Genomic DNA, 22,998 nt, shown 5'->3' with positions numbered 1-22,998 from the left:
CATACATGCCGGCAAAACACCCATACACATAAAAACTTAAAAATAGAGACAAGTAAAATGTAACGCATGTAGGAATATATACATACAACGGAACAACAGGAAAGTCCCTGCTTCTGGCACAAAACTCATTAACGAGGGTCCGCGTGCCTCGGGTCACAGAGGGATGGGGCGGCTGCTCACTAGGCGATACTGCAACTCCTGTTGTTTTACAGGCAGTTTGTCCAAGAGGTCAGCCATCGTCTTAATAACTGGCCCAGGGGAGAAAGTGAGTGAGATTTCAGACACAGACCCTTCCAATCCAGGTTCTGTCCCCGGCATCCTTCGGAGGATGAGGACCTGGGTGGGCAAAGCGCGACCCTCCACACCACCGTCCTCGGTCGCCAGGTGGCTTGGGAAGCCGCGTGAACCAGGGGGGTGGGCTGTGAGCAGCAAGGGAGGGGACAGATTGTGGCCCAGATTTGCTAGGGGCGGTGGCCGCCCGCAATCCTCGGGGGCGGGGCCCACGGTGGCGCGTCGCCTCGAGGCGGAGCCTGCCGGGGCCCGCGGAGAGCCTCGTCTTCCCGGCGGGTGAGCAACCGCTCAGGAGCCATGGAGAGCCGAAGGCCCGGCAGCCACGGCGGCGTGGCCCGGCGGCCGCTGCACTCGGCGCAGGCGGTGGACGTGGCCTCGGCCTCCAGCTTCCGCGCCTTCGAGATCCTGCACCTGCACCTGGACCTGCGGGCCGAGTTCGGGCCTCCGGGACCGGGACCGGGAAGCCGCGGCTTGAGCGGCACGGTGGCGCTGGAGCTGCGCTGCTTGCTGCCCGAGGGCGCCTCGGAGCTGCGGCTGGACTCACACAGCTGCCTGGAGGTGACGGCGGCGACGCTGCGGCGGGGGCAGCCCGAAGACCAGCAGCCGCCCGCGGAGACCGTGCCGTTCCACACGCAACCCTTTTCGCACTATGGCCAGGCCCTGTGCGTGGACTTCCCGCAGCCCTGCCGCCCCGCCGAGCGCCTCCAGCTGGAGCTCACGTACCGCGTCGGGGAGGGACCCGGGGTGAGTGCGCGCCGCGCGCCAGGGCCACCGGCCTTTCCCTGCCCTCCCCTCCCGGGGTGGCCCCTGAGCTGCCCGCAGCCCCGGAGCAGCAACCCTGGCCTTGCTGTGCAGCTTCCGCGGGAGATCCGCGGGCGCTCACTCTGCTCCCCGGTAGCCGCTCTGCATTCTGGCTCCCGGGTCCCCACCCTGGGCTCGGACCTCTCCAGCCGGCGCTGCGTTCCTCCTGCCGCTCCTTCTCGCTTCCTGGGCCACTGTCTGTGGATTTGTCTTAGACTGCCTGTCACACACGTGCTAAACCACTTCTCCACTACCCCGCGTATCTTTCTCCGGATGAGGAACTTCACACACAAACTTTGTTTGTTTTATATGTAATTGTCCTTGATGGAGTCTGGACAGTGTTGGTTAGTTAGCTAGATGCTGACACGGCCCTTTATCATCCTGCCATTCTTGTCGTACAGGTTAAAACAGCCCTGAAGCCTAGATAATTAATTACGTTTTCTTCCTCCTTTGAAATCTTGCATTGGACTTAAAAGAATCTGAGCAAGAGTGAGAATGTGTAATTGGTACTCTGGGCTTTATAATAATCTGGGCTTCTCGGTTGGCCGGTTAATACAAATACTGGAAGTTAAGGGTAACCGTATGCAGCGGACATCCCTAAGAGTGACAGCCCTAGGCTGGGTTACAAGGTTCACAAAAGCTTGTTGCAGACTCTTGGAGCTTGCTTACCCAGCTAGCAGTTCCCCTTGCTCTTCCAACGGGCGGGCGCAAAGAGCAGCCCCACTTCCTGCTTCTAAGACTAGAGGGATATAAGCCAGCCTTGTGGTGGTGGAACTTGTTAGGGAAACTGAAAGTCAAAGTCACACGGAACCATGTGGCCCCAAAGGTCAAGGAAAGTCCCCTTCGGTGCCCAGAGGGAAGCTTGGCATCAGGAAACAGCTTTGGTTTCTAATATCTTGGTTTCTAATTTTCCTTTTCTTTTTTTCCCCTTTTCCCTTTGTTTTGTTTGTTTTTGCTTTTTGTTTTTTTCCCCCGACAGGGTTTCTCTGTGAGACCATCCTAGAATTCATTTCGTAGACCAGGCTGGCCTCGAACTCAGATCTGCCTGCCTCTGCCTCCTAAGCGCTGGGATTAAAGGCGTGAGCCACCACTGCCTGGCTGATTCTTAATTCTCATTGGGAGCTAGCAATTCATTAAAAATTAACCGTCCCTAAATTTGCCCAGTCTGAAGGGGGCACCTAACGTTAGTGGCTGTGGCTGCTCTCTGCTTTACAAAGGCTGTGAAGGTCTTCAATGGAGGCATTAGCATGCATTCCTGTCCTTTGCAGAGGGTTCTCACCCAAGCACTGCAGCCTCTTCTCCCAGAATTCACATGGTCTGTAGTGCACATACTGTCAGGCCTCTTCATTGCATCGCTGTGTTTTCTTAAGAACAAACAAAGCAATATGTGCATACGTGTGTGTAATGTATACATACATACCTGTATGTATAATCTCATAGATGGTGATAGAGAGATAGTGAACAGGGTTTCCTGACATATGCTAGGCATTTGTCTAAGTACTTGACAAAATTGGGTGAATTCTCTTTATATAAGTGCCTGATACATGCCCGGAATCCCAGTGCTCAGGAAGTTGAAGCAAGGAGATTAGCAAATTTAAAATAAAAACAAAAGGCAGATTAGCAGTGTAACTGAGCAGATAGTACTCAGCTCTTCCTTGCCCTCTACACTATCCTTTTCTCCCTTAGCTCAGTTCGGTCAATACTGATACACACTAACTGTCCGTACTAACAAGGTGCCACAGGCTTTATGGTCTTAGCTTTTTGTTTTGGTTTTTATCTATTCTTTTTCTGCACAGCCAAAGCAGCACATTGTAGCTATCTGTATCTTTTTTGTTGTTGCAGGGGGTGGGGGGAGGGTTGGCAGGTTTCGAGACAAGGTTTCTCTGTGTATCCTTGGCTGCCCCGAACTCCTCCCGAGTGGTGGGATTAACAGGCTTGCCTCACTATACTCAGCTAGTTGTACATTTTTGGGTTTCCCAGATTATTCTTTGGTTTTCTTTTGGGGGTTTTGTTTGTTTGCTTACTTATTTGTTTGATTGATGTTTGGTTTTTGGTTTTTCAAGACAGGTTTTCTCTGTGTAGCTTTGGAGCCCTGGAACTCCCTCTGTAGACAAGGCTGGCCTCGAACTCAGAGATCCTCCTGCCTCTGCCTCCGAGTGCTGGGATTAAAGGGATGCGCCATCACTGCCTGGAATTTTCCTTTTTTTTTTTTTTTTTTTTTTTTTTTTAAATGACCTTAACGATTTGGAGGGTGCTGTGCAGACATGTGATTGAATGTCCTTCTACTGGAAATTTTCAGGCATTTTCCTGGTGACTAGGTGGGAATTGTGTATTGTAGAGGGGAAATGCAGAGGTAATGTGCCACCTGACTGTGCTGACCTTTTTCTACTGTGTCAGCTGCCTTTCACACTGCACTGTATTTATTGGAAGACTAATTGAATTTATTATACTTGGACAAAAGCAGAAAGACCCAACATCCAGTGTGGCTTTCTTCTGCATCTTTAAAATGTCCCGGATCCTTGTTTCCAAAGCCTTTTCTTCTGTCTCCTTGGGAGTGCCTCCTACCAGCCTCTCCAGAGCCTACGCAGCTCCCAGCGCTGCATCCAGACTGTCTTCCCCCACTCACCTGCTGGAGAAAGACTTCTTTCGTCCCTTCCAACATCTGACTCTTGCTTGTCCTTAAAGGACTGACTAATCAGACAGTTTTACTTCACCTCTGAACCCTTCCTAGAATAGTGTTATATATGGTTTCCTTTTGCTATGGGCAAAAGTAAGGTCTGTCCCATCATGGTAAAGCCTTAGCTTTCTTAACTAAGACAGCCACATCAATCATAACCTTGGGTATTCAAAAAGGAGATCTGGGGAAACCAAGAAACTACAGTTGTGCCTTGGAAACTGTGTCTTCTGAGGGTCAGAATGAGTTTGTCATTGCATATCCTTGTGTTGCCAATGGGTTGTTCTGCTGTGTCAGACACCAAGGTACCCTGATGTCTCACCATACCTGTACTAAGGAAGGTCTGCATCCCCCTTCTGGACTTTTCTAAAGGGTCACTGGAAGAGATATCTTAAAGGGGAGAGCCGCCAGTCTACCCAGATATGGGAGAGACTAGGAGTTGCCTTACTACACCGATGAACTGAGCGCCTCAGAAGTATTACTAAAAAGAAAACTGGGCTTGGCATGTGCTCCATGAAGACTGTTAAAAACAAAAAACAAATGAACTACAACAAAGGACAAGCCCATTACCCCTGGCTGGTTCTGCTCTTCTGTCAGAAGTGCAGAATACTGGTTAGATGGGAAATCCTACAGCAGTGAGGGCACAGAAGAGGATGTAATCCCCGTCAGAGGATTCCCCAGGCGCCATGGGATACGGTGGGGAAGGAAGTGTCTGCCCTGTGATGTGGGCATGAGACCATGGCATATTCCAGGGTAGGATAAATACACACAGAAAGGGACATTCCAGTCAGAGACAGGTTGGCTGGCAGGAAGATCTTGAGAATTACCTGAAAATGTCCCTCATCAGCCCGTTCCTTTCTGTTCGTGAGCTGTGTGTTCTGAAACGCCTCTCTGTTTTCTTAGGTTTGCTGGTTAGCTCCTGAGCAGACAGCAGGAAAGAAGAAACCCTTTGTCTACACCCAGGGTCAGGCCGTGTTAAACCGAGCCTTTTTCCCTTGCTTCGACACTCCTGCGGTGAAATGCACGTATTCAGCTCTTATTGAGGTAAGGTGGCTTAACTCAGTGTGCCTGCCCTTGGGGTCATGAATGAGAAGGGGCTCAGCAGTTGAGAGCACTTTCTGTTCCTCAGGAGGACTCTGGTTTGGTTCTTAGCACCCATATCCAGTGGCTTACAACTGTCTATCACTATTTCCAGGGGATTAGGCACCTCTGACCTCCACGGGCACCTTCATTTATGAGCATGTACCCACATGCAGACACACACACATACCTACATGTAATTAAAACATATCAAAATAGGGGCTAGAGAAATGGCTCAGTGGTTAAGAGCACTGGGTCTTCCTCCAGGTTCAATTCCCAGCATCCATATGGTAGATCACAACTCTCTGTAACGCCAGTTCCAGGGGATCCAACGTACCAGCCATGCACATGGTATGCAAATATATGCATGCAGACAAAATAACCCATATATATAAAATAAAACAAATCTTTAAAAAAGCAAACAAATGACATTATAAAGTAAATGTTTTGGGGTTTTGTTTGTTTGTTTGAGGCAGGGTTTCTCTGTAGTTTTGGAGGCTGTTCTGGAACTAGCTCTTGTAGACCAGGCTGGTCTCAAACTCACAGAGATCAGCCTGCCTCTGCTTCCCGAGAGCTAGGACTAAAGGTGTGAGCCACCACCGCCCAGCTAATTGTTTTGTTTTTTTAATAATAATAATAATAATAATAAGAAGAAGAAGCCAGGCACTGTCGCACATGCCTATAATCCCTGAGTTGAGAGGCAAAGGCATAAGAATAGTGAGTTCATGCCAGATGCTAGTGGTGCATACCTTTGATCCCAGCACTCAGGGGGCAAAGGCAGGCAGACATCTGAGTGTGAGGCCAGCTTGGATTACAGAGCGAGTTCCAAGACAGCCAGAGCTGTCTCAAAAGAAAAGGAAAACCATAAGTTCAGTGCTAGCTTAGGCCACCCAATCAGGCCCTGTCTCAGAGAAAGATAGAGACAGAGTATAATTTCAGACCCATCAGGTCTTATTTTGGTTGGTAAATTATTACATTCATCCAGGATCTGAAAATTTCTCCCCTGTAAGGCTCTCCTGCAGACTATGTTGTTTGAGACAGCATCTTACCATGTAGCCCTGGCTGGTCTGGAGCTCACTGTGTATGTAGACCAGGCTGATTCAGACTCTCAGAGAACCTCAGGCTCCTGAGTGCTGGTGTTAAAGCCTTGTGCTACCATGCCTGGCCCATTGACACAGAGTCTACACAGTTCAAATGTCACCAGTGTAAGTGTTTTAAGCCTTCCTGTGCTCTAGGATGAACCCTGAGATGTTACCATCACCATTCAGGTCTCTGGTCCTTCTGTTCTTCAAGTCAGTCAAAAGGAGCCCTTCTTGCCAGGTGTGGTAGTGCATGTATGTAATTCAAGTAATGCAGGTGGGTGGGGGAGGGGACGGACACACACACTGGACACCATCAAAGTTCCAGGTCAGCCTAGTGTGCACAGCAGAGATTCCAGGCTAGTCGGGGCTTTGTAGCAAGAATTTGCCTCAGAAAGAACAGTAGCCAGACTAACCAAGGACACTTTCCAAGTGAGTCTTGCTACACTTTCTCTGTTGCCAGGTCCCAGATGGCTTCACAGCTGTGATGAGCGCAAGCACTTGGGAGAAGAGAGGTCCAAATAAGTTCTTCTTCAAGATGGGCCAACCCATCCCCTCCTACCTGATAGCTTTGGCCATTGGAGATCTGGCTTCAGCTGAGGTTGGACCCAGGTAAGAAACACACTCGGCAGGGGCGACTCTGGCTCAGTGATCCTGCTAATGTGGCTCTTGGGGCAGTGTGGAACCTTGCATCTGTGGTGTTCAGGTCCTGAAGAGACTGGTGGACATTATTTTTCTCTCTTCTTCCTTCCTTTCCCCCTCCCTCCACATCTAAGCCTGTTGTCTGCTACGAGACCACCAGTCTTGCTAGAGTAAGTAAGTAGCAGCAGCTGCTAGAGCTGTTGCAGAGGCTCATGGGTGAGAGCAGCTGCCCGACCAAGTGATGCCGGTACCTAGGCGGTAGTTCTAGAAGACTGATGTTGACTAGTAACTTTAAGTAGTAAGTGCCCTTCTAGCCATTGTGTTATATCCCTGTGCCAAAGCCAAAGCCCATTTTTCTCTAGCACTGGTTTCTAGAAATAAATAGCTTTGATCTCAATCTCCTTTTTGGTTTTTGGAGACAGAGACACAGTCCTGGCTGCCCTGGAATTCACTTTGTAGACCAGGCTGGCCTCGAACTCAAACTTCTGACTGCCTCTGCCTTCTGAGTGCTGGGATTAAAGCTGAGCGCCACTGCCTAGCCTCATTGCATCCTTTAAAGAGAGAAAGGACTGTCCTTTCTGCCTGCTGCTGATGCCTCAATCTAGATGTATGTTTTGTTGTCATGATCCTAGGTAGAGTTAATGGAGACAAAAAAAAAAAAAAAAAAAAAAAAAGGATTTTGTAAAGTTTCTGTCTTTCTCTTTTGAGACAAGGTTTCTCTGTGTGGTTCTGGCTGTCCTGACAGTCACTCTGTAGACCAGGCTGGCCTCAAACTCACAGAGATCCGCCTGCCTTTGCCTCCTGAGTGCTGGGATTAAAGGAGCATGCCACTACCCAGCCTTTGTACAGTTTCTGGAGACACGAACTTCTGCCATGAGCTGAATAATGGCACACACCTGCAATTCCAGCTACTAGTGATACTGAGATAGAAAGACTCAAGTTCAAAGCCAGCCAGGGTTGTATAGGATAATACAGCCTGTCTAAAAGCAAGAGAATGGGTTTATGTTCATATCATCTACCTCTGCAGCTTGCTTAGTCCAGCTGTGAAAGGGTCAAAGGTTGGATTGCAAGGCAGAGTCCCCTTTCTTGGCTTTCTTGTTGCACCTCAGCTCTGAAGGCAGTGGTATCTTCCATACGATTTATTACAAGCGAGTTTACAGCAAGGCCCTGCAGCCCTAGGGATCCAGGAATGACATCAGCTCCTAGGTGTCAGTGGTATAATAAGCCGGATTCCGCTGATACCTGCGTACAGCCCACACATTCAAAACAGTGCTGGTCCTGACTGTTGTTTTGGTGTCCTGGGCGTCAAACCCAGGACCTTAAGCATGCTAGATGGGACTCTAACCCTGAGCTAACCCCAGCACTACAAGGCCAGTATCAAAAAACAAGGTGCTGCCCTCTTACTAATGGACAGGGAGGTCATCTTTGCAACCAGGAAAAGATAAGAAAAGGTGTGTTGTTTGAGGATGTGTTTGCCCTAACAAATGTTCTGTACCCAAGAGTGAAGTAGGCAGAGGACTCTATATGAACAAATCACAATGGTTAATATGACAGGTTCTAAGAATATCCCATAATGATGATTCTTTTGAACCCTCTGTAAGAAACTGACCCAAAAGCATGCCAAATGAGGTAACGTGATATGTGATGGTGATGGTTTAGGGAATGCAGCTAAGTTAATGAAACGCTTGCCTTTCGTGCATGAGGCCTTGGGTTTGAGCCCCAACACTGCACATGCCAGGTGTGGTGGCTCAGTACTGTAAAATTCCACTTTGGAAGTGGAGGCAGGAGGATCCACAGTTCAAGGTCATCCTTCGCCACATAGTTGGGGGGGACAGCGTGGGCTACAGGAAACCCTGTCTCAAAAACCAAAGCAAAAAGAAGTGAGGTAGTTAGTGTTGATGACGTCTTCCTTTTCCCCTGTCGGGTGGGCAGCCCTTGTTCACATGCGAGGGCCTCATGCTGTATATTAAACATGGGGGTCTTCTTCCACAGCGCTCCTCCTAGCCCAGGTAGCCCCAGGCACCACAAGAGGATGCCGGGTAGAAAATAGAGGGTATACCCCAGTGTGATCCCTCCCAATCTTTACCCAGACTCAGTGAGGGTGATAATATTTGTATCTGCTTTGTAGATGGTCAAACTGAAGCTAAGACTACAGATTTACGCTAGGTTGAAGCTCAGGCCTTGGTTCCAGGAGCCCTGACTCTCGCGTCAGCTCATCCTTAAATGGGCTTGGCCCAAGCCCTGGCCTTTCTCAGCCTTAACTTTTTGTTCCTGCCTCCCTGATGGTGGCGTTATTTCTCTCTCCTCGCCTGTTTTCCTCTTTGCTCTTTGGTTGGTATCTTGAGACAGGGTCTTCCTTGTGACCCAGCCTAGCCCAGCGTGATGAGCAGCCTTGTGGGGCTGAGCAGTGTGTTCTCGTCTCTCCTGTCCCGTATCAATGGGACCAAGGATAGTGTTCTGCGGGAGGTTCTTGCGGCCGCAACAACATTCACTGAGCATCCTTCTACCTCTGTGTGCTTAGGAGCCGGGTGTGGGCAGAGCCTTGCCTAATTGAAGCTGCCAAGGAGGAGTACAATGGTGTCGTAGAAGAATTCCTGGCGACAGGAGAGAAACTTTTCGGACCCTATGTTTGGGGAAGGTGCGGTATCAATTAAGAGATGGATTTTGTGAAACTTGAGTAGCTGTTTTCTACCTTCCTGGGGCTGCCTCCCTTCATTCTGTCTCCTAGAGCAAGGCTTTCTGATCCCAGAAACAGGGCAGGAGGAAGTGGGGAGGGAGGGATGAGCCAGGCTACTAGTGGCTGCCAACGGGACCTGGGAGGAATGGGTTCTGAAGTGCTCTGCCAAGCTAGAAATGGGGGTAAAGTGGAGAAATCCGGGCCTTTGTGAGCATGCCGTTCCTCTTTGTGGGAGGCTACTCCAACGTCTTCAAGCTGCAGGCATGGCTGCCTTTAGGAGAGCAAACACAAGGGTAGGGAAGGACCCAGAGCCCAGGCTCCATTTTCAGCGCTGGGCTTCAATGGCTGCAGCCCTGGGTCTAAAGGGGACAGGGAGGTGAGGCGTGGTCCAGAGAGTCAGGGCCTCTTGTGACTGACGTGGGCTTCTTGGCAGGTACGATTTACTGTTCATGCCGCCATCCTTTCCTTTTGGAGGAATGGAGAATCCTTGTCTGACATTTGTCACCCCCTGCTTGCTGGCAGGGGACCGCTCCTTAGCTGATGTCATCATCCATGAGATCTCCCACAGTTGGTTTGGGAATCTGGTCACCAATGCCAACTGGGGGGAGTTCTGGCTCAATGAAGGCTTCACCATGTATGCCCAGAGGAGGATCTCTACCGTCCTGTTTGGTAAGGCGCCATCCTTCCAAGAACCTGGCCCATTCTTACTCCTGTGGTTTCACGGTGGGTGTGGGCGGGCATTGAAGGGAGGAGGGACTTAGGCACAAATCACAGGTGAAGGGACCATCGAGGGCTAAACCTACTTGGAAACTTTTCATTTTATTTTTAAAATTTATTTTGTGTATCCGGGCTCTGTCTGCATGTGCACCTTTATGCCAGAAGAGGGCGTCAGATCCCACTATAGACAGTTATGAGCCACCATGTGGTAGCTGGGAATTGAACGCAAGACCTCTGGGAGAACAGGCACTGATCTTAACCTCTGAGCCATCTCTCCAGACTATGGAATGGAAATTTTTAATTTAAGAACAGTTCCTGGCTGGGGGAGTCATCTCAGAGGTTAAGAGCATTGGCTACTCTTGTAGAGGTCCTGAGTTCAGTTCCCAGCAACCACATGGTGGCTCGCGGCCATACGTAATGAGATCTGGCGCCCTCTTCTGGCCTGCAGGTGTACATAATAATTGAATCTTAAAATTTAATTCCCCTTCTGCTTTGTGCCACTGCAAGCAGTATGAACTGTGATTTAAACTGACAGTGAAATTGCTCTCTACGTTGGGGGGTCACGTGGATGCCAACACATCCCCAAGCAGACACAGCTCCTAGATGAGAGTTCCTAGAGCCAATTGCCCCAGATGGCTGGTTGATTTGTGAGTGAAACATAAACCATCGTCATTACTCATTGCCTTGCTGCACGTGCACTCCCTCCCTCCCTCTCTCCCTCCCTCCCCCCTCCCTCCCCCTCTCTCCCCCTCCCTCTCCCTCCCTCCCTCTCCCCTCCCTCCCTCCCCCTCTCCCTCCCCCTCCCTCTCCCCCTCCCTCTCTCCCTCCCTCCCCCTCTCCCTCCCCCTCTCCCTCCCCCTCTCCCTCCCCCTCCCTCCCTCCCTCCCTCCCCCCTCCCTCCCTCCCCCTCCCTCCCCCTCCCTCTCCCTCCCCCTCCCTCTCCCTCCCCCTCCCTCCCCTCTCTCTCTCTTAGTGGCAGTTCTCTTATATCCCATGCTAACCTCAAACTCCCTGTGCAGTCGTAGGCAATCTTGAACTCCTCCTGACCCTCCTGCCTCTACCTCCCAAGTGCTGGGTTTACAAGCATGCACCATCGTATGTCCTGTCATGTCAGTTTTATAAGATGCTGAGGACTGGACCCTAAGCTTCCGGCTTCCTGGGGCTCTACTGAGTCATGTGCCCTGGTCATGTATGAGCTTTAAAAAAAAAAAAAAAAAAAGACCAAAAGCTTTTGTGCTGTCTCATTAGGGAATTAAGAAGAGGCTGCTATATACTACAAGCTCGAAGTGGTAGAACTTTTTTTTTTTGTAGATTCCCCCTGCCTTTGCCTCCTGAGTGCAGGGATGAAAGGCATGTACCATCACCGCCCAGCTTCATTATTATTTTTAAACAAGATCTGTTTGGCATGTGTGGAAAAGCACAGAAAGGAAAAGAAAACATATTCTATTCTGTTTTCTTTCTCTTCTTTTTCCTTCACTTATGTTTTAAGAATTGTATGTAGGGTTATGTGTCTGCATGTGGCTCACTGCCCTTGGAGTCAGAGGTATCTGGAGTTAGTGTCAGTTGTGAGCTGCCTGACTTGGGTGCTGGGAAGCCAACCTGAGTTCTCTAGAAGGCTAGAAGGTGCTACTGAGCCATCTTTCCAGCCCCTTTTAATTCTTCTTTTGTTTTTTATTGGTTGTGTTGTTATTTGGGACAGATCTCACAGAGGGCTGGCCTAGAACTCACTGTGTAGACCAGCCTGGCCTTGAGTTCACATAGACCACCTACATCTACATACACCTGCCTTTGCCTCCTGGGTTCCGGGATGAAAGGCGTGAGCCATGATGCCCGGCACTTCGGGGCTTTCTTGAGGAAGGTCTTGGGCTGAGGACAGAGTTCATTAGCTCAGTGAGAAAAGAGCTTGCTTGGCAGGCACAAAGTCCTGGGTTCTGTAGCTGGAAGCTCTTATGTGTCCTGCACGGTTCCGAAGCCACTTAATGTTGTTTGGCTGATGGCTCAGGCTTATTATTGGCTAGCTCTCACATTTAAATTAACCCATTTCTATTAATCTGTGAATTATCACGTGGCCCACGGCTTACCAGCGGTACTCCTTATGTGGCCCGATGGCATCTCTTCCAACCCCACCTTCTTTCTCCCTGTCTTCAGTTTGGCTTTCCCGCCTTGCTTTATCTATTCTGCCCTGCCGTAGGCCAAAACAGCTTTCTTCAGCAGAAGGACATTTCACACCAGGGCTCAGTCTCCAGAACTGAGGGGTGGTGGCAGGCTCTTCTGGTTTGGAAGTCTCTCTCTGTAGAGCAGGTCAAATTCACAGCACCCCTGCCTCCTAAATGCTGGGTTACATGTGTGTGCTATTATGCCCAGGTCAATTTCTATATGTGAGTAGGAAAGACCAGACACGGGTTTTGTTTGTTAGTTTTCATTTTGGGACAGTGTCTCATTGTACATCTCTTAGCTGGTCTGGAACTAACTATATAGATCAGAGATGCACCTGCCCCTGCATCCTGAGGGCTGTAATTAAAGGCATATGCTATATCATTTGTGCTCACATCTATGGTTTTAAACCATAATATTTTTTAAAAAGTTTTTAATTTGAGATGGGTGTTGGTGGTACACACCTTTAATCAGCACTTTGGACGCAAAGGCAGGTGGATCTCTGAGTTTGAGGCCAGCCTGGTCTAGAGAGCGAGTTCCAGGACAGCCAAGGCTACACAAAGAAACCCTGAAGACGGAGGTTTCTGTCCTGCCGGGTCCCACTGCCCTGCACTCCCAAATAAGCACACAGACACTGTATTAATTATAAAACTGTTGGCCGGTTGCTTAGGCTTCTTATTGCCTGGCTCTGTCTGAATTATTATCCCATAACTACTATATATTCCTACATGGCCTTATCTTACCAGAGATCGCCTGGCACATCCTGTCTCCCAGTCTCTTGTAGACCCATCTGTACTCCTTGCCTGGCCAGTCAGTGTTTTATTCATCAACCAATAAGAGAAACATGTATACAGAAGGACAGTCCCCATCAAAACCCTGTCTCAGAAGAGAAAAAAAATTCTCAAAAAATACAATTACTAAATAAAAGAATTTTAAAACATCCATTAAATTTAATGGAGTTTGGGCTGGTAATATTGCCCACTTGGTGGAGTGATTGCTTAGCATCACAAGGCCTTGGGATTCATCCTCAGCACTGCAGGTGGACTGAAGGTGTAATAAAGTTCACTAGCTTAATGGCCCAGTGCTTGCCTAGCATACAGGTGGCTCTGGGCTCTGTCCCACACTCAGATTCCAAGGCTAGTGGGACCAGCCTGGGCTACACAAGACCCTGTCTCAAAATGAGAAGAACAAAGTGTTTCAACAGTCTGGTTTTTTGAGACAGGGTTTCACTGTGTAGCTTGGAAGTTGTTGTCCTGGAACTCGCTCTGTAGACCAGGCTGGCCCCAAACTCACAGAGATCCATCTGCCTCTCCCTCCTGAGTGCTGGGATTAAAGGCATGTGTCAGCAATGCCCAGCTTCAACAGCCATTTTTATATACCCACATTAGTGCATACCTCAGATGACCTCCCTAAGCATGCCTTTGATAGAAACATCACCTCCAGGTCTGAGCATTGTACAGGCTTTTGTTTGTTTTGTTTTGTTTTTTCAGGAAGGTTTCTCTGTGTAACAGCTCTCACTGTCCTGGAACTTACTCTGTAGGCCAGGAGTATGTTTTTTCTTTTAATTCCCCAAACTTTGAACAGAGTTGTACTCTTATTCAAAGTATTCAGAGCAGGATCTGTTTGTGAATGTCGTAATCAGCCGCTAAGACTCCTGTGGCAAACTGAGCGCGGTGATTCACACGTTTGCATCCTTAGCACTAGGGAACTAAAGCAGGAAGGTCACAAGTTTGAAGCCAGCCTGGGTCAAATAGTAAGACCCTGTCTTTGAAAAGGGCTCGGGCGGGGTGGGGAGGGTGTAGCTGGGGAGAGAGATGGCTCAGTGGTTAAGAGCAGAGACTGCTCTTCCAAAGGTCCTGAGTTCAATTCCCAGCCACACCCTCCCCCCAGCAAAACAGCAGCTCACAGCTGGCTGATGCCCTCTTCTGGTGTATACTCATATACAGAGAGAGAGAGAGAGAGAGAGAGAGAGAGAGAGAGAGAGAAGCAACCTGGGCATGGTTGTCAGATCTCTGACTGTGACTATGGTACAACTTTTATTTTCCCATAATGTAAGGGGGGGAAAACAGGCTAAGGGAGACTCAGAGTCAGAGCATGTAGTAAGTGGCAGAGTTGAATTGTGTGTACATGTTGGGCATGTGTGGACACAGACCCAGTGTTTCTGTGGAAATCAAACGACAGCTTTCTGGAGTTCTCTCCTGCCATAGGAATCTTGGTGATTGATTGCAGGTAATCGGGCTTGGTGATTTGGTAACCAGCACCTTTACCCATTGAGCCATGTCCCTGGCTCTCAAGCTACTGTTTGCAAGCCACGAGAAAACTTAAAAGATGCTTAATTCTTTCCTTTTCACACCACTCCTCACCACCCCCAGACAGGGTTTCTCTGTGTAGCCCTGGCTGTCCTGGAACTCCCTCTGTAGACCCAGCTGGCTCTGAACTCAGAGACCCGCCTGCCTCTTCCCCCGAGTGCTGGGATTAAAGGTGTGGGCCACCACTGCCCGGCTTTCCTTTTTTTGAGACAAGGTCTCACAATGTAACCCTGGATGGCCTGAAATTCACAACTTAGACCAGGCTGGCTTCAAACTCACAGAGAGCTACCTTCCTGTCTCCCTGGAGCTGGATGAGAAAAAAAGGCCTGTGCCACCATACCCTGCCTAGATGCTTCAGATTCTTTAAGGTGATGGTTTCTTTTGTGCACCGGGATCGTCAGGGGAAAAATATTTTAGGTTTCATAGAAACCAAGTTATTACTACTTAAAAATAAAATGCGTTCCTGCAGACAAAGAAATGCTCCTCTGGTCCTTGTGGGAAAGACCCAGGGGTCAGGTTAACCAAGCCTGTGTAGCCCAGAGAACAGGAGAACTAGGGGCTGTGTTGCTTGGGTGTCACCGGGGAAGGTCATGCATGCCTTTGAGCCTGGGACCCGGTGAGGACAGCACAGCGCCTCTGTCAGGGAGATATGTGGACATGGTGAACTTGGGGTCCGTGGTTTGTTTTTGGCCAGGAGCTGCTTACACGTGCTTGGAGGCTGCAACAGGGCGAGCTCTCCTGCGGCAACACATGGACATCTCTGGAGAGGAAAACCCGCTCAACAAGCTGCGGGTGAAGATCGAACCAGGTCCACAAGTCTCCTCTGTCCTCCCCCCCCCCCCAGTCCAGTAAATTAACGCTTGAGCCCCAAGTTCGTCTGAGCCACACATTGGAATGCTTTCTTAGAGAAGTGGGATACTCTGGCCCGTTCTGTAGGCTGCCTGAGTCCAACCATTGCAGCCACCAAGTCCTTAGTGACGTGGCCGTTGCTCTCCGTTCCTTTTATCCTTGTCTCGTAAGCGAGGCTTCGAGAAGAGTGTTAGCCTCATTTTACAAAGACAAGCCCAGAGCCAGTGCACTGACCCGCCCAAGGTCAAGTGCCTGTCACCTCAGAACTTCCTGCTTTCTAGCATTTTCTTTGGTTTCATGTGTGACTAACCTCAAGCCCTTTGTGCAACCAAAGCCCGCCTTCTTTGGTGCCACTGACTGTAAAATGACCTTCTGGTACCCTGGTAATTAGCTTTCGTCTAGGATAGTTGTAAAAACAACACCTGGAAGGTTGGCTGTGAGGACGATGACCAACAGGACCTGAAAAGTCTGAGCATGCTCGGCCCTGGGAGTTAGTTGAAGGCCCTGCCCAAGGAAATGCGCTAGCCCCCTTGGAGCCATGCATCTCCCTGGCCTTTTCTTAGATCCATACTCCTGGCCCTCGCTGATGGGAGGCCGTCGGCCGCCTAGAAACCTTGGTTGTGCTTGGGGAACGTGCAGTGTGAACAATTTCAAGTTAGCCTGTACTCAAAGCCGGAGAAGAGCAATGTGGATGATGTTTACACACACTGTCCGCTCTCTCCTCTGCCAGGCGTGGACCCCGACGACACCTACAATGAGACCCCCTACGAGAAAGGGTACTGCTTTGTCTCATACCTGGCCCACCTGGTGGGCGACCAGGATCAGTTTGACAAGTTCCTCAAGGTACCTCCGTGAGGGGAGAAGGCAAGGAGCAAATAAAGTGGCTGGGCCAGAGTGCCAGGGTAGAGGTGGGGGGAGGGGGGAGGAAGGGGGGTGTGCGCAGTAGGTGAGGGGTCAGGAGGGCCTGAGAGGTGGGGGCTCTGCTCCCCGGGGTGGCCAGAGAGGCCACAACCACTTCCCTCCACACAGGCCTATGTGGATGAGTTTAAATTCCAAAGTATCTTGGCCGAAGATTTTCTGGAATTCTACCTGGAGTATTTCCCTGAGCTAAAGAAGAAGAGAGTAGATTCCATTCCAGGTAAGCAGGGAAAGTGGACGGTTGCCATCCAGGGAGCAGTGGAGAATGGGCAAGGTGAGGTGGGAAATAGCGAGTTACAGGTTCCTGTTCAAGCAGCATTTGGAGAGCCAGCCCAGGCTGGGTTCCACAGAGCCGTCCAGGGCAGTGCACATGTCTGGTATCTGCAAGTCCCCAGACTCAGTCCCCAGGGAAAGGGGGTTGGCGGGGACTTTGACTTCCTGGGTAGGCAGTGTAGCTCAGTAGGTAGAGCGCTTGCTTGTCATGTATGATGACCTGGGTTTGACCCCCAGCACTAAAACACAAAAGCAAACAAAAAGCCTGTTTTTCAGTTGAATTCACACACTTCAGAGCCCACACTTCAGAGCCCACGGCAGCCCATGGCCATGATAACTCTAAGGCCAGCCCGAGTTACCTGGTGAGGTCAAGTCAAAAGATTAAAAAATGAAAAACTTTGGGCATGACCGCAACCCCAGCACCTGGGAGGTGGGGACAAGAGGGTCAGGGTTGAGAAGCGGCCCTTGGCTGCAGTGAGTTCAAGGCCGGTGTGGGCTATGTGAGGCCTTGTCTCAGGAAGAAAGAGAAGCAGAGACAGGCTGACTTTTTGGCTCTTCCCAGAGGATCGATGTGACCTCTGGTGCCCAAATCAGAGGAAGGTCAGTAACAGGGACCGTCACCTCTGCTCGTGGTGAGATCTCCTCAGGCCCGGTGAGCAGAGGGAAAAGCTGGCAGCTGCTCTGATGTCAGCAGGGAAGGTACTACTTCCTCAAAGAACAGAGAGGATGTCCCCGCTGTGACCCAGACAGACCATTAGACACACCCCCTTGTTGGGATGTGAACCCTGAATCACTCTGGTTGGTTTGGTAAAGTCAGTCTTAGCCTTGGTAGCTAGCGCTGTGTTGTTGGTCGGGAGCCCGAATGTCAAGGTCATGAGACTGTAACAAACAATAGTTAATAATTACCAAGAGCTTACTATATGCACCAGGCAGAACACTAAGCTTTTAATGTGTATTTGCTCATTTAATCTCACAGCTGTCAACTAAGGTAGGGCCTAGCACCCCGACTTTACAAACAGCTCAGGCGCCAACAAGTAAAGTTACATGCTCTCGGCCTCCCGGATAGTTACAGCAGAGCTAGGATGGGAAGCCGGGCAGCTTAGGCCTGCAGCCCTGGTGCCTAGGCATAGTGCTCTGTGATGAGGAAGAGGGCATGAACTTGACTACAGCTAGGAGAGCATCTAGAACTTGGTGACAGAATGTCAATTTTAAAGCAAAAAGCCAGTCTCACAGAAGCAGGCATAGCACAGTCCAGTCTTACAGTGGCAGCCTCCAGATGCCATCCTAGCTAGGACCCTGCTGGAGCAGGAGACACCGACTATGGGATGATTTGGGATGGGGAGGTGGGATGCCAGCCCGGGGAATTGCTTGGGTATGTTGGCTGGTGGTTGAAACCCTGACAATGTCTTCTTTTCTTTGCCGTACAAGGTTTTGAGTTTGATCGATGGCTGAACACCCCTGGCTGGCCCCCCTACCTCCCCGACCTCTCACCTGGAGACTCACTCATGAAGCCAGCTGAAGAGCTGGCCGAGCTGTGGGTGACCTCAGAGCTAGACATGCAAGCCATTGAAGCTGTATCCATTGATACCTGGAAGACCTATCAGCTCGTCTACTTTCTAGATAAGATCCTGCAGAAGTCCCCTCTCCCACCGGGTAAAGACAGTGGGTTACCTCTTTACCACAATCAATCCTGGCCAGAGTGAGACCCAGAAGCGACCGTGCCTCTAAGGGACTCCAGTGTAGAAGGGAGGGTGACACCTCACAAGAATAGGTCATCAGAACGGTACAGGGCACCGTAAGCAGTTTGTTAGGCCAGCAAATCCTCATGGTCACTCTGTGATGGGGGCGCTATGATCTCAACCCCCAGGTAATAGAAATTATCTTTAAAGATTTATTTTTACTTAAGAGTATGTGCGTATATCTGTCCCATGTATGTGGAGCCAGAAGAGGTGGTTACGTGTGGTTGTGAGCTGCCATGTGGGTGCTGGTAACTGAACCCGGGTCCTCTGGAAGAGCAGCCAACGCTCTTAACCACTGAGCATCTCTCCAGCCACGTCATCTTATGCACCGACACTTTCCTTCAGAAATAATAGATTCCCCACCAGAGTCACCTTTTAGCACATAAGGTTACTCAGACTTCAAAGTTGGATCCAAATTTACTAGCTGAACGGGATGGGTGGTAAAAGGTGGGCGGTAAGGGAATCTCCTTCATGCTGCTGCTAGTGCTTTTGGAGAGCAGGAGGGCTGATACTCAATATCCCTGACGACGACGAACCCTCTGGACTCCTCAGATGGCCATTAGCAACCGAGTGCTTTGTCTTCTCTAGGGAATGTGAAAAAACTTGGAGAGACATACCCGAAGATTTCAGATGCCCAGAACGCTGAGTTACGGCTCAGATGGGGCCAAATCATCCTTAAGAATGATTACCAAGAAGAGTTCTGGAAAGTGAAGGACTTCCTGCAGAGCCAGGTGGGTAGCTCCACCTCTGGTCTGCTCATAGGCTGTGGGCTCCGTTATGACTCCTAACTAAGTTCTTCCTGTGGGCGGCGCCTGTGAGAGCAGTGTGGGTCTGCGCTTGAGAGGAAGTGGGGGGGGGGCCTGGCCTCTGAAGGACCCCCTGATCATGTGGTGTTGGTATGACTCCCTGAGGCTTTGTCCTTGGGGAAGAGGCGTTTGCAGGCTTGGGGAGCATTTTGGAGCTGGTGAAGCCAACTAGTTAGAGCTAACCCGAAAGTGGGGAAGGAAGGGGAATGAATGGGCGATGTAAGGAAGGACTGGCCATGCAAAAGGACACATAAGGTGAGAAAGGGCTAGGTCCCTGCCATCTGCAGCTCTGGGACTCGGGAACCGTTCAGACACCGGTGGGTCTCTGTGAGAGTAGCCCTTTAGGGCACAAGGCTCCGGTGATAACAGAGCATCCTCATGACTCCAGAGCAAGGAGAGACTGACTGCATCCAAAGCAATGCTCAGGTGGCTTTCTCTGTAGTGCAGCCTGTGTGCAGCGGGACCACAAGTCCGTGCGAGGTTCCTTGAGCCCTCTGGTCGGTTGCCAAGCCTCTAGGGCTCAGGAGCTGGCCGTGCAGATGCCGTACATTTATGTGAATTTGGCTCTTGGGGGTTCGGCTTCATTGTGGATTGGCCGTCATTACTCTGATGAATAACTAACTGCCTCCAGCTTTCCAAAAGTCTGCAGTCTCCACTGCGTCAACCCATCTCATTTGTTTTGAGCCATGTCGATAGTCCCTGGTCACCATGATTTGGGATTCATGCTGAAATTCATGAGGTCTCCCTAGGATCGTTCTCCATCCCCTAGAAGATGCCAAAGTCAGTATTTCTGATAGAGAGGCACTTCATTCCAGCCCCGCCCCCCCCCAAGCATCCCCCTTGTCCTCAGCCCGTGACTGCTGTTGGAGGAGGAGGGCTGGGCAGAGCCACTGAGCAAGCCACTGAGGGCAGGTGTCTGTCTTGTTACAGGGAAAGCAGAAGTACACCCTCCCCCTGTATCACACCATGATGAGTGGCAGCGAGATGGCTCAGACCCTCGCCAAGGACATCTTTGCAGCCACTGCCTCCCAGCTCCACAGCAACGTGGTCAACTACGTCCAGCAGATCCTGGTGCCCAAGGGCAGTTAGAGGCTCCTGTGGGTGGTCTCGGCCACTGGACCTCACAGGCTTTCGGAAGAATTGTTCTTTTCAAGTCGGTGTCCCAAAGTTTCTGTTCTCTGGGCTTAGGTGTCTGTGACACTTGGGGTCTCTGTCCTGGTGGGGGAACTTCCTTCTGGTCCAGAGAGTCCTGAGACTAGAAGGCTTTCCATGCTCCTTCTAGCCCAGGCTGCAGGGGGTAAATTTTCATTCTTTTCAAATAAACGTTTTTAAGCAAGAAGTAATGAGTTGGAGTTACAGACTGAATCATTTTTTTTTTAAAGAAATACTGTGTGTGTATACGCGCGTGTATATGTGTGTGTGTGTGTGTGTGCGCGCGTGCGTGCACTGGTGTGCTATGATGCGTGTGGAGGTCAGAGAACAATTTATGGAAGTTGCTTATACCACCAGGTGGGTTCCAGGGATCATGCTCAGGTCACTAGGCTAAGAGGCAATTGTCCTTACTAACTGAGCCATCTCTCCAGCACTGTGTGTGTGTGTGTGTGTGTGTGTGTGTGTGTGTGTGTGTGTGTGTGTGTGTGTTTGAGATATTCACTATGTAGTCCTTCCTGGCCTGGACGGGGCTCAAACTTGTGGAGCTCCTCCTGCTCCCGAGTGCTGGGATTGACAGGCAGGCGGAGTCACTGTTAAATCTCCCCTGCTGCAGCTCCCTCTGTCCTGTGTGTTTGGTTGCCCACAAGCACAAGATAAGTAAGGATGATGTCACGCTTCCTTTGTCCTCTATCACATCCCTGGGGCTTTGCTAGGCCTTTCCCACCCCAGCTCCTAACCTCAGTAACCGTTTCAATGGTTGCGATTGGCAGAGTTTGCCTGTCGCTAGATTCTGATTTCCTGGCTCCAACACGGAGATTGAAGCAGTTAGCATCCTGGGGTTGGGGGTAGGGAGACCAGAGGATTTGGACAAATGCTAAGTCTGTCTTTCCTGACTCAGGGACCTGTGAACCAATGTCCCGCTTGTCTCCACCTTTGACTTTGCCTGCCCCCCCGCCCCACGCAAAGGTGGAAAAAAAGCTGAGGTCCCATCTTTGACAAAGCTGGTAGCAAACAGGACAGTTCTCCAGCCTCATAACAGAGACAACTGAGCTTCAGGACAGGGTTCTGGGGCCCACAAGACCGAGGGAATACTTTAAACTCCTGCTGATTTTAAGACTGTCCCGTTTCCTCCCTGACCCTCAGCCTTTATACCCACCCTATCAGCCCCGAGTCCTGCCAATCTTTGTCCCATTTTGTCTGTTTGTGTGTGTTTCCAGACAGGGTTTCTCTGCATAGCCCTGATTGACCTGAAACTTCCTTTGTAGACCAGGCTGGGCTTGAACTCAGAGATCTGCCTGCCTCTGCCTCCCGAGTGCTGGCACTAAACCGGTGTGCTACCACTGCCCAGCTTCTATTCATATCTCATACCATGAGCTTCGGGGAGTTGTGTGACCTTCTCACTGGCCATCTTGGCTCTGCTGGAACCCTGTTGGGCCTGCTTGTGCTCTAACAGGACTGGGGGGGGGCAATGTTCTTGTTACCCTCCCATCCTGAGGACGAAGCTATGCTGCTGAGGATCTCTGGGAAAGGCACCACACTCTTCCGCCGTGCTCAGCATATAGGCAGGCTATTTCCAAGGCCCCTTGCCTCCCCTGCCTCGAACCTTCCAAAGCATCAACATCAAGTCCAATCCTTTCTCACTCTTCTCCGTTTGGCTAGTGAGGGGATTAATACTCAGAGGGATGGGCTAGCCGTCAGATTGCCACAGCTGTTTCTCCGGGAAGAAAGAAGCCTCCATGAAGGCGAAGGTGCTAGCTGAGGGCTTCATCCTCCCTATCTTCCTCCTCTCTTCGCTTTGGAGACCCAACCAGGTGTTCTTGGGCAAAGGAGCACATGAGCAGCCCAGAGGCTAAGAGCTGGTTATCCCACATTCCAGGCTGAATGACTAGGTAGAGGGTGCGTCCGCCTCAGGCTGCTTGTGGGAGGTCCCCTGAAGGGCCAGTGAAAAGCCTACTCACAGCCCCTGGCTCTCCAGCAGCCCTCACCTAGTGGAAAGGAGCCTGTAGTTTAAGATGGAGAGTGGGTCTTCAGACAATGAGACACCTAGAAGCAAAAGGAATCACCTTTCGCTTGAGGACCCCAAGGGGCATTGTGTGTCCATAAATGCAAATGGAGTGGAAAGAAGAGAAGCCAAATCTAATATCGTGTGTGTGTGTGTGTGTGTGTGTGTGTGTGTGTGTGTGTGTGTGTGTCCAGTGCTCTCTGTGTAGCACTGGCTGTTCTAGAACTCACTCTAAACCTTGAACTCAGGAATCCTTCCGCCTCTGCTTCCCAAACGCTGGGATCAAAGGCATCTGCCACCACTGCCCGGCTGGGTCCTGATGGTTTAATGTGGAGAACTTGCTGAATTGGCTCCTTGGGCAACAAAAAGGAGCTGGAACTGGAAGAGATTTTAGGGACTATAGAGCCCCACACCCTCATTCTTCGCTCGCTTCTGTTTTTCTGCTTTTGAGAGAATCTACCGTACTCTCAAATTCCATCTGTAGCTGAGGTTGACCCTGAGCCCCGGAATTTCAGAGGCCACCACCTATATCTTTTTGTTTTTAAAGATTTATTTATTAAGAAGCAGGCATTGGTGGTGCACACCTTTAGTCCCAGCACTTGGGAGGCAGAGGCAGGTGGATCTCTGAGTTCAAAGCCAGCCTGGTCTACACAGCAAGTTCCAGGACAGCCAAGGCTACACAAAGAAACCCAGTCTTGAAAAACCAAAAAGAAAAAGATTTTTCTGTCCCCATGTATCCATGCAGGCCAGAAGAGGGCGCCAGATCTCATTACAGATGGTTGTGAGCCACCATGTGGGTGCTGGGAATTGAACTCAGGACCTCTGGAAGACCAGC

General features: G+C 50.3%; 1 protein-coding gene across 1 annotated transcript; it reads left to right on the top strand.

The window, feature by feature from the left end:
* The first annotated feature begins 517 nt into the window (after window positions 1–517).
* On the top strand, window positions 518–20,352 carry Rnpep (arginyl aminopeptidase). The gene is made up of 11 exons (XM_051203945.1): window positions 518–1,035; window positions 4,670–4,810; window positions 6,389–6,537; window positions 9,089–9,205; window positions 9,678–9,913; window positions 15,119–15,232; window positions 16,004–16,116; window positions 16,303–16,411; window positions 17,893–18,117; window positions 18,792–18,934; window positions 19,940–20,352. Exons 1-11 carry the CDS (start codon window positions 589–591, stop codon window positions 20,096–20,098), a joined length of 1,953 nt encoding a protein of 650 aa, XP_051059902.1. The 5' UTR covers window positions 518–588; the 3' UTR covers window positions 20,099–20,352.
* The last annotated feature ends 2,646 nt before the right edge of the window (window positions 20,353–22,998 follow it).

Source organism: Phodopus roborovskii, unplaced genomic scaffold (genome assembly GCF_943737965.1).
Source record: "Phodopus roborovskii unplaced genomic scaffold, PHOROB, whole genome shotgun sequence".
Taxonomy (NCBI): Eukaryota; Metazoa; Chordata; class Mammalia; order Rodentia; family Cricetidae; genus Phodopus; species Phodopus roborovskii.
The sequence above is the reverse complement of the archived record's forward strand: the minus strand, read 5'-3'. Positions and strand labels throughout refer to the sequence as shown.

Bases quoted from the DNA above. Each gene is read 5' to 3' on its own strand.
- Rnpep (XM_051203945.1), top strand. From the start codon at position 589: ATGGAGAGCCGAAGGCCCGGCAGCCACGGCGGCGTGGCCCGGCGGCCG. The intron at 1,036-4,669 runs GTGAGTGCGCGC...CTGTTTTCTTAG, and splicing joins GCGTCGGGGAGGGACCCGGG to GTTTGCTGGTTAGCTCCTGA. The intron at 18,118-18,791 runs GTAAAGACAGTG...TGTCTTCTCTAG, and splicing joins GAAGTCCCCTCTCCCACCGG to GGAATGTGAAAAAACTTGGA.